Here is a 10,245-nt window from a genome sequence, read left to right on the forward strand (position 1 = left end):
TGGATGAGTGAAATACGGAAGCTCCTTTAATCCTCTGGACATTGTCACGAGGGGGGTCTTCCTCACTGCCGCCGGGCAGAGCAGAAAGCCCTGTGCGCAGCGGGCTCAGGCTCTTGTCCTGCAGTTTGTCCATGTCAGTTACTGAATCACTGCCTCTACAAACGTGAAAGTTCGTTGTCGTCTCTGCTTGGAGGTATATTCTCTCCGACCTAGAACATGTATTTGTATTTCTGGTTCATAAAGCACCCTGCTGACTCCCACTCAGGAAATGGGAATTGCTTGGTTATATAAAGCATTTTGCTGTATGCAGTTATTATGTGTTATGTAATATTTATGTAATTATTGTGTATTACATAATTTTTTTCATGTAGTGTGATAGAGTCAACTGTCTTGACTTAAGAAAATTAACCTGTGATGGATTTGTGATGCTTAATTCCCTCATGTTCAGAAAAAATAGATTTTTTTTTTTTACCATCTTACATGTGCTTTAATTTATCCCAACATTCTCTTTTCCCTTTCGAATACCAGGCACATTACATATGACAAGGGAGCTGGCAGTCACTGTCACTTTCAAATATTGACTGAGTACTAATAAAGGTACTTGTGGCCAGACTGATACATGAAAATCCAGGTAGACAAGTTAGCAGGTGATTGAAAGAAACTATGTCTTTGTTTAAAGATAGTAAAGTGATAAAACTCACCCATCTCAAAGACAGTACCAGTCAAAAATACAGTAGGTGCTGCTGGGATTACAATAAAGATGAGTAAGACACCCACCGTCCCGCGCCCTTGAGGAGTTTGTGATTTGTTTGAGAAGGGGGCGGGGAGCAGAAAGGACAAGCACACAAGGAATGAGAAATAAAACTTTGTATCTCCCACAGCACACAGAACAATGCCTTATACACAGTAGATGTTTAACTTCTTGAATACATAACTGATGGACTAAAGCAGGTCGGGAAAACCCTATGTTATGATTCCGTTTTTACAGCATTGATGTCAATGCAATAAAACAATAAGACACTGTATTGTTGACCATCGAATTAGCAAAGACACAAGAGAAAACACATTCATATTCTGAAGGCTTTTCATGAACTTTCTAGACAGCATTCTGGCAAAATGCCTAAATTTCTTTAAAATAGGCACACCCTTTAACTCTTTACCTGGGAATTATCTTAAGGAGATAATCAGATTGCAAACAAAAAATTATCTGTAAAGATGTTGACCTCAGGTTTATAGTATTAAAAAACCAGGAGAAAATAAAAACCAGATGCCCTTCAAAGAGAAGGTTAAGTCAGAAATGACACATTTTGACATTGGGAGAGTTCATATTAAAAAATCTGAATTTCTGACCCTTCTTTTAAAAAACAGAGTGTCTGGTGACTTTAGGCCCACATTCCTTCAGGGCAGCGTTAGCTGGACCTGAGAGAGGGGACACGGACGGCACCCCTTCTCCAGGTGTGACCTACTTCCTCTGCCTGCTTATTTATGCTACTTGCCTGGCTCCTGCCAGCATTTGAATGTGTGAGTCCTGATGTAAGAATCAGTTCATCGAAAATGTTCAAAACTTGCTGCCAAATGAGAAAAAAGATGTCACCCTACTGCGTGATTACTATGATCCCAGTGTGTGGGGAGGGGGGCCTGTGAGTGACAGGCAGAAAATTTAAAAAGTGGGAAAGCTTATACCCAAATGCTCAAGTATTTTTTCTGGGTGTTCCGGCTCCAGGGGGGCTCTTCCTTCTTGTTTTCGGTCCTTTTCATTTTTTGCCCTGAATTTTGGGCAGTCAATTTCTATTGCTTTGGCAATCAAAAGAAAACATATGTCTTCAAAGAGTGGTTGCAGAGAAGTGTAGATGAGCCCCAGCACGTTGCCTTCTCGGCCTGGGGGGCCACGGGGCTACCGCATGTGACCTTACCACCTTGTCTCGACCGCATCCTATGTATGTCTCCGCAACAAACTTGGTCACTGGATTGCTTTTGTCCTTGAAATGTTGCCGAGTCTGTGGAGGAGGGGACCTTGCAGTTAAGGACCCTTGTCTGATTCCGATATGCTGTTTCCCCTTCAGAACTTGGAGAGCCTGGTGGCTCACAACACCGTGAGCCCTGTCTTCTACCCGAGGCTCTACCACCTGATGGCCTATGTCTGCATACTCATGGGAGACGTGCAGAACTGTGACCTTTTCCTGAACACAGCTTTACAGCTCTCTGAAATTCAGGGAAATGCGCTGGAGAAGTGCTGGCTGAACATAAGCAAAGTATGTACCATCAGCTGCCAGCTGGGCTGGGGGGCGCCCACCCTTCTAAGCTTACTGCCTGCTGAGCTTGGCCCAGGCACGGAGGCCATCACACGTCTTCCTGAGCTTCCCTAAAAGGGGTGATGGGTCCATAGTTCGGGTGTGTGCACCTCCTCTTCCCTTCGAGTTCTCACAGAATCCCCCCTCATTCAAATCCCCGTTGGCAAGATCCCGGCCCTGCTCTGTGGCCCTGAGCACTGTCCACTTTGTGTCCTATTCGTGTGCATGTCTTCTTCCCCCCCCCCCGCACCCCCAGAGAATGTGACCTCCTAGAAGGCAGAAGCCAGCTTAGTACCCAGCATATACTCAGGGTTTGTTGACTAAGTAACAAATGCCCACTCTGTGTGTTTACTTAAAAAGCCATGTGTCAGTACCCTAGTTTGGGCAGCAAAACTCATGATTTGTCTACGGGTCACATGATTTTAAAAGCGCAAGGACATACGGCTGTTCCCGGTGTTGACCCGTCCTGATCGCACGAGCCGAGGAGCACCGCCTAATTCTTTGTTCCTTCCTCTCAGGAAGGGTGGTACTCCGCGTCCAAATTTCCAGAAGACCAGTGGAATCAAACTCTCCTGAGCCTCCCCTCGTGGCAAAAAATTGTATCAGGCAAGGTAAACATGCAGGATGTTCAAAAAAACAAATTCCTGATGAGAATTAATATTCTGGATAAATCTTTCTAATATTTCATGAAAGAGAAAAAAGATCTTAGAAAGACTCATTCTCTTGATTTTACCCATTATTAGCTCTTCTCTGCAGCTAGCACCCTCCGGGTTCCTGTCTGCTTCTTCCGACGCAGAGCCAGTCTCTTCCCTTTCTAGAAGGTCAGAAAGGGTCGGCAGCAGCCTGCTTCACTTTCTCTCAGCTTTACACAAACTGCCTTTGCCTTTCAGGTTGTTTTAGCTTGATCTGTTCATTTCAGCCCATGCAAAACTGTATCATATGGAAAAATATTAATACCCACATGGTACGTTTTGAGACAGATACCTTGCTGGCTAATCTATTAAACTGAAGTTGTTATTTTTAAATATCCAGTTGCTCAATCTTTTGCATGTAGCACAATAAGTGTTACAATGGCAAATTCTTGTGAGGGTCGGTAAAGGCAAGGTTGGAAAAGGCATGTGCTTGTAGTGCCTGACTGCAGCTTCCAAGCCCTCCCAACCACACACACCAGATATTTATGGAAATACAATTTTTTTAACTGAGATATTAGTAATTTTGATGTGGGTATCCTTTACATGCTTACAGTCTACATATTTTTATATTTAAGAAAGTAAGCTCCTTCAACTTCGTTTCCCAGATCCCCGAGAATCGGCCCTAGAGCCGTGTGCAGTCTCTGCTGGCCCACGGACGGTTCCTACCGGCCGTCGGCGCCTCCCAGGAGTAGGGTAGACTCAGCCATCTCTGCATCTGCAGCCCCCTCAGGTGGCCACCTCAACAGATGCTCCAGGGTTTCCGTTTGTTGATTCCAGTCACTTTCTGGCCCTGGAAGGCCATTCTGATGGGCAGCACCTCGCACACCTTGAACTGTCACAGGGGTTTCCATAGGCGATGCCCATACAGACGTTCCTTTAGCAAACAGGCCAGTATTTCCCTGTGGTTCTGCAGAAGGCGGGGCTGTGTGTCTTACTCCCCGGTGACACAATGCGCTCCCTGCGGGAGGCTAGCCACAGAGGCCTGGGGGCCTGCCAGCGCGGCAATCGGGGCCCTGGGCTCTAACGCGAGCTCTGCCACAGACACACTCTCCCTGTGGCTGGCTCATTACCTAACGGCTCCATTTCAGCGCGAGGGTGCGAGTATCAGATAAGGGTTCTGAAAATCTCAACATGCCAAGTAAGTTAACAATTAGTATCAGGCAGATGACCCAGTTTAAAAATAAACACATCCAATAGTAAAGTTCGTGCAGTATCGTCCCCCCAAGTCGCGGTCCTGGAGGCTGCCTGCTTGTACCTGCTGCCCAGGATTCCTCAGTCTCCAGTTACCTTCATTGTTTTGTGTATCATTCGCAGTATTTATTTACTGATTTACTTTCCAACTAACACTTTTTGACTGATCGCCACACCATGCACTGATTGCGACAGAAAGACATAAAAGCCCATCCTTGCCCTGGGCAAGCTCTTAAGTCCAGTAGAGGAAACAGACCCCCGGGGGGGACTCACCCAGCCTGTTCCCTGGAGCTGGGTGGGGAGAGCAGCTGATACAGACCCCAGGCCCCAGGGGGCTCAGCTGAGCTGCCCCTGAAATGCAGTCGCTTCGGCCACACTGTCCCTTCCCGGAGTGGGTGGACAGCGCGTGCAGGGTGGTGGGTGGGAGTATAGGAGGGGCTGTGCCCCCGAGACAAGCTCCCGAGGCCTGGCCTGGGGAAACGCGGTGTCTAGGGCACCAACGGGCACAGGGGGCCCAGCCTAGGCGGGTCCTTGCTGGAAGCTGCGGGGATGAGAGGCGCCGGCCCTGCCCCAGGGCCCCCTCCGGGCAGGGCTTCCAGGAGCGGTAGCGGGAGCTGCAGCAGGGAGGTCTCCGCCCCCGCCCCCGGTGCCACCTCACCGGTGTCTGATCAGGGAAGGATTCTCAGGTGCAGCAAGTGCCAGCAAGAAGGAACTCATTAAAGCAAGAATGGAAGCGAATGGCAGCGGCCGCGCAGGCAGGAGAGGCCAGGCTGGAGAGGGAGACAGGGAGGGCGGGTGGCATCGGCCCCAGGCCTGGAAAAGGGCGAGAACAGAGCAGGGGCAGGAAGGGGCCAGCCTGCCGTGCGCAGGTTTTACCTTCCACGCGTGCGTCTGAACCCAGCGCGCTGGGCTTCAGGCTTTACAGAGACCCAGGACTTGGGTTCTGGCCCCGACTGGACCACAGGCGGTTCTGAGACGTTCCTGTCGGTTTCCACCCGCCGGAACCGCACAGGCCGGGGCCAGGCGCCCCCGCTGCCGTGTGGCGGCGGTTCCTCCTCGCGGCGGGGCGGGCGGCGCCCCTCTCCGGCCGGCAGGTGGCGGCACCGGGCCCGCGTGGCCGCCGAGCGGCTCCCGTCCTGCGCCCCGAGCTCTGCGTCCAGGGCCCCGAGGGCTTCTGCAGCGGCCCCCTCTTCCCTGCGGCGAGCTCCCGGCGCTAGTTCCCAGCAACATACTTGGGAAAGTCGATTCTGGCTAGGACTCTTCTTGGGAGCGGGCACGTGATCACGACGGCCTTGGGAACCGCCCGAAGAGGCGACGGCCCTGTTTTTCGTACCGCGAGCCTTGGACTTCTCCGCCAGGCCCTGCCCGCCTTGTCTCACCTCCAGCACTAGGCCCGGTGCCTGGGCTTCAGCAGGCGTTCGCGATTGAATGAATGTGCTAGAATACCTTCATCTCATCATCCCCAGTTAGTTCTCGCGGGCCCCCTTAGAAGGAGCCTACCAGCTAATGAATGAGTGGACTGTATGGGTCCTCACGGCGATTGGCACAAAACACTTAACATGAGCTGTCCTGGCCAGGCTCTGTGTTGGGGTCACACCAGCGGATAAGAAACCGCCTGCGCCAGTGGGCCTGGGACCTCCCTGGACTGGCTCTCCACACGGCCCAGTGCCCGCTCTGCGTCCTTGGGCAAGTTGTCTGACCTCTTTGTGTCTCAGCTCCCTTGTTTGTAAAATGGGATTGTTAATAGGATCTACCTCGTGAGGTTGGTACGAGTTAATTCAGGCAGAGCAGCCAGAATCCTGCTGAGGAACAATCAAAACGCAGACTTATGAAGGACAGCATAGTGTCTGCAGGCGAACTAAGTGGGGAGGCACGCACCCTACTGTGGCTTTAAAAGTTCTAGAAGGCTTCCTGGAACAGGAAGTCCTCAGCCAGGTGAGAACTTTCAGGCCGTGGAGCCGGGTCCTCTCACCTGCTCTGGATAGAGCTCCACTGAGTGAGGGGAGGTTATGTGACGACGGGAGGCAGGGAGCGTCTGGGTGGCGGGTGGCCTTGTGGGGTTACAGGTCAGGAGTCACTCAGTGACTTGACTGAGGAGGGGCGTGGGCCACCTATCTGCTCCAGCAACACCACCCTCTTTGTGGAGAATGGGTGGGAAGCGAGGTGGGCCGGGATGAGGGCTGGGGGCCTTTGCTGACAGCCTGCAATAAAGGGCAATGGAGGCAGACGTAAGGGCTTAGGTTTGAAAGAAATTAGAGGACGTGGATCATATTGAAGTCAGAGATCCACTCTCTGAGGAAAATGCTTCAAAGCAACAAGTACAGAGGGGGAGGCCTGTGAAGTGAGGACTGAGAGGTCCCCATCACTGGCCCAGCCCCCACTGTCTGCTCAGTAGACCATGGCATTTGCTCCCCCGCCCCCGCCCCCTGCGCGGCCCCCTCAGGGCCCAGTCCTGCCAGCCCCTGCTCTCTGGGACTCTCCTCCCTCGGATTCCCCAGGCGGTCACTCCGCTCTGCCGCCACCGTTCCCTCCCCTCCTACCACCTGTCAGCACGCCCCTCATCCTCATGCCCACTGCTGCTCCGCACAGCCACCCAGCCCACGGTCTCACCGTTTCTGACCCACAGCCGACAGGGGAAGCTTGCTAAAATGTAAATCCCCGTTTATGACTCTGCTTGAAGTCCTGCTCACCTTCGGGACAACCTCCCCGTTTCTCAGCCTGGCATGCAAGGCGTTCAAGGCCTGGGACCCCACCATATTCAATGCTCTGATCACCGTGGCTTCACTCTCCCACCCCTGCTCCTAGCTCAGTGGTCTTCACCAGTCTTCGGGTATCAGCGTCCTGCCCTGAATGCCAGTCCCTCCTGTCACTCCCTAGTGGCCTCTGTGGCCTTGCTTAGAGCTGCTCATGGGGCTGCTTGGTGCCGCCAGCTTGGGGCTGGTCAAGGGCAGGCATTCTGTTCTGTCTCCCTCATGGTGTCCCCAGCTGCCTGCTGGGGTCAGGCCCTAGAAGGCCCTCAGCATGCCGTCTTGTGCACAGCTGCATCCTGGCACCTCAAACGTGGCTGTGGCTGCCCCACAGGATGGTGCAGGAACTGCATTAACCTTAAAATGCCGAAGCAGAACCATGTAAGGGTGACGCGGGGCATGTTTACAGCAGAGAATGATAGCAGCCTGCGGCGGAGGGGAGTGACCATCAGGTAAGGGGGAATGTTGCAGCCAGACGGGCCAGCCCTCCAGCCACGCGGGTCCCCAGCCCGCCGCGACTCCAAGACCCACCCAGCTCCCCGGGTCCCCCTGCTTCAGCCGCCTCTGCCCCCAGGGGAAGGGGTGCAGCTTGCAGTGACACTAATGCATGTCTGCCAACAGGGAGGGGGCCTGTGGGGTGGCCCTGGAAGAGTCAAAATCTAAGATCCTGAAAGAATTGAAGAGACATCAAACTTCCAAGAGGAACCAAATCTTTCACTTTCTCTAATTGTATTTTTTTAGGGGATGTGGAAGGAGGCCAGTTATCTCCAGCCAAGTGCTAACTCCACTCCTAAGTTCACTCCACTTCTCCCCCTTGGCCTTTTTCTCTCTTGCTCAACGTTATTAGCCAACAGTGAGTCACCGGCTCAGCGTCCGTCCGACAGCCCAGCCTGACGTGTTCTGAGGTGCCCTGTGCCCGCGGATCAGGCTGCGCGGCCCGCCGTGCGGGCTCCTTCCCCGTGACGTAGTCTGTCTCACACCCCTCAGCCCTGGGCCGGAGGACGCAGCAGCGGGACACCTGCTGGCTGCCCGTCGCCGTGTGTCGGCCGGATGTCCCACCTTCTTTGGGACCCGGCTGGTGAGGCGAGCTTTTCAGAGCTCTCCCCCTCTGCCTTGCCCACAGGAAGCCTGGGGCTCCTCCCCTGCTAGGACATCCAGGCATGTCGTGAACAACCCCCGCCCCCGACCCACGGGGGGTCTGCCCAGCCAGCAACAGCAAGGCCAGGGTTTGCAAAATGTTCCGCGTTCCTCGGGGCCTGTTGTATACCTTAAGAGATTCCCTACACAGTAAATTTAAATCTTGTTTCTTTCATTTGGTTATTAGAAAGAATAATAATTTGGTTATTAGAAGGCCTCTCTAATTTTAAAAAATAACTCTACTCAAAGCCAGGGAAAGAACCAAGAAAGGATCTCGATTTGAGACTCGGTGTCCGTGGAGTACTGATCAGGGAAGGGACGCCTCAGGCCTTCAGCAGGCAGGCGCTCCCCCCTCCCACAGCAGCCTTGGGTCAGGGAATCACTTAATGCCCCAAAGGGCAAAGTTACTACAGATGTGTCAGGCGCACAGCCCTAGAGGGCCAGGCTCAAAAGGAAGCGTGAGAACACTAAACCCGCCAGACTTCCCCTTCCCAGATGGAGGGAGATTAGAAAATTAGACGGCAGGAAAAAAAAATCCCCGCCTTCCTTCTCTGGAAGAGCCCCAGACCCACGGGGCCGTGAGGAAGGAATGAGCCAACAGTGAACTCCAAACCCTGAGCCGAGAGGGGACAGCAGTTAACATCCTGTTTGCGGAGGAAGCACGGCCGCGGCTGTTGGAGCCTGAAAGATTCGAGCTTCCTTCCTTGCAAACACAGCCGGTCCTGAAGGTGTGGGGCTCCCTCCCGCCTTCTGCCCCCGGTTGCTTTTCTTACAACCTGACTTAGTCAAACTTCAGAGCAGCGGCTTTTCAGGATGGATGTAAGGAGGGGAGGGGAGCTTGAGACCCGTAGCTCGGGCGGACTCAGACCCCATTTCCAAGGGGCTCCGAGGACTTGTTTCATCCTGTGCTGCTTTTCCTCGGCTGCAAATCATTTTGCATTTGGCTTATTTTCTTGAATAGTTCATAAGGACAAATGAGTTATAGCACCACTTGTGATGGACAAAAACAAGACAACCAGAAACAGCCGAAATATCCAGAAATGGGTTAAAATATTCTGGGGCATCCATACCACAGAAGGCCCTGCAGGTTAACAGCTGGTGGGTGTTCACGGCCTGATTCTCAGACGCCCACTGACACAGTGCCAGGGGCGATGACACCCCATCGCTGTGAAGCGGGCAGGCCGTCTTTACTAGAACCAAGTCTGGATCCTGATTTGAAGAAAACATTTGTAAAATGCCATTTTTGAGACAAGGGGAAATTTGAGTAGGAATTGGGTATTAGAGGAAATCAAAGAATTAAATGTGTCTTTAAAAATGTTTGTTAAATGTGACATAACAGTTCTGTAAGAAAATATCCCTATTTTTTAAAGATGCACACCAAAGAATGTAGGGCTGAACTAAACATGATTTTGGGATTTTGAAATAATTCAGAAAGGAGGAAAAGAAAGGGATGGGTGAAGTATTCATTGAGGATGGATAAAAGAGGGTTGATTTTACTATTCTTTTGTACAGATTAGAAGTGCTTTATAATGAAAAACCTCAAATATACAGGCAGAATGTGTGTATGTGTGTGTTTGTGTAGGGCGGGGGGGTGGACCCACCTGAAAGCAGGTGGTCAGTTCCTACCTGCCACCACCTCTACTAAAGCTAAAAACAGCCCTTTCCTCCTCTGCGAACGCTCCAGCTCTGTAGGCAGCTGGGATCAGAGTTACTGGTCTAAACCCTGCCGCCAGAGGGCTCCGCGGGGCCGACCTCCTCAAGGGGGTAAGAGGCCGCGCGTCTCGTCCTAACGCCGCAGAGTCAGCTCCGGGCCACAGCTCCTCAGGAACAACGGGACGCGTCTGCTGCCCATTTCCCAGGGCTCCAGCGGAAGGAAAGTCCCAGCACTTGGTTCTAACTTGGGAGGAGCTGTAGAGACAGACGACCCGTAAAATCCCACGGCGGCTGCCCTCGTACGATGGGGGACGTGTGTCTTCGTTTTGGCCACCTCGCAGGTGATGGACGTGGCTCACATGCGAGTTGCACCCACATGCACGGAACGTGTGTTCCAGACAGAGGACACGGCCGTGCCAAGGGCCCCAGGCAGGCACGCAAGTGGTGCTCCTGGAGAACCAGCATGGCCAGGGCAGAATGAATAGCAAGGCTTTTCTCTTTCTCTGCTTGACCAATGAGCACATGACACAGTCC

At 52.6% G+C, this 10,245-nt stretch overlaps 1 protein-coding gene across 1 annotated transcript in view; it reads left to right on the forward strand.

Moving 5' to 3' along the window:
- Positions 1-4,214, forward strand: part of ADCY10 (adenylate cyclase 10) — a 58,856-nt gene extending 54,642 nt beyond the window's left edge. Inside the window, exons 31-32 of the mRNA XM_057495167.1 lie at positions 2,064-2,252; positions 2,810-4,214. Coding sequence (XP_057351150.1) covers positions 2,064-2,252; positions 2,810-2,971 — 351 coding nt within the window. The 3' untranslated portion in view covers positions 2,972-4,214. The remainder of the gene's footprint in view (positions 1-2,063; positions 2,253-2,809) is intronic.
- Positions 4,215-10,245: the final 6,031 nt, after the last annotated feature.

Source organism: Manis pentadactyla, chromosome 19 (assembly GCF_030020395.1).
Source record: "Manis pentadactyla isolate mManPen7 chromosome 19, mManPen7.hap1, whole genome shotgun sequence".
Taxonomy (NCBI): domain Eukaryota; kingdom Metazoa; phylum Chordata; class Mammalia; order Pholidota; family Manidae; genus Manis; species Manis pentadactyla.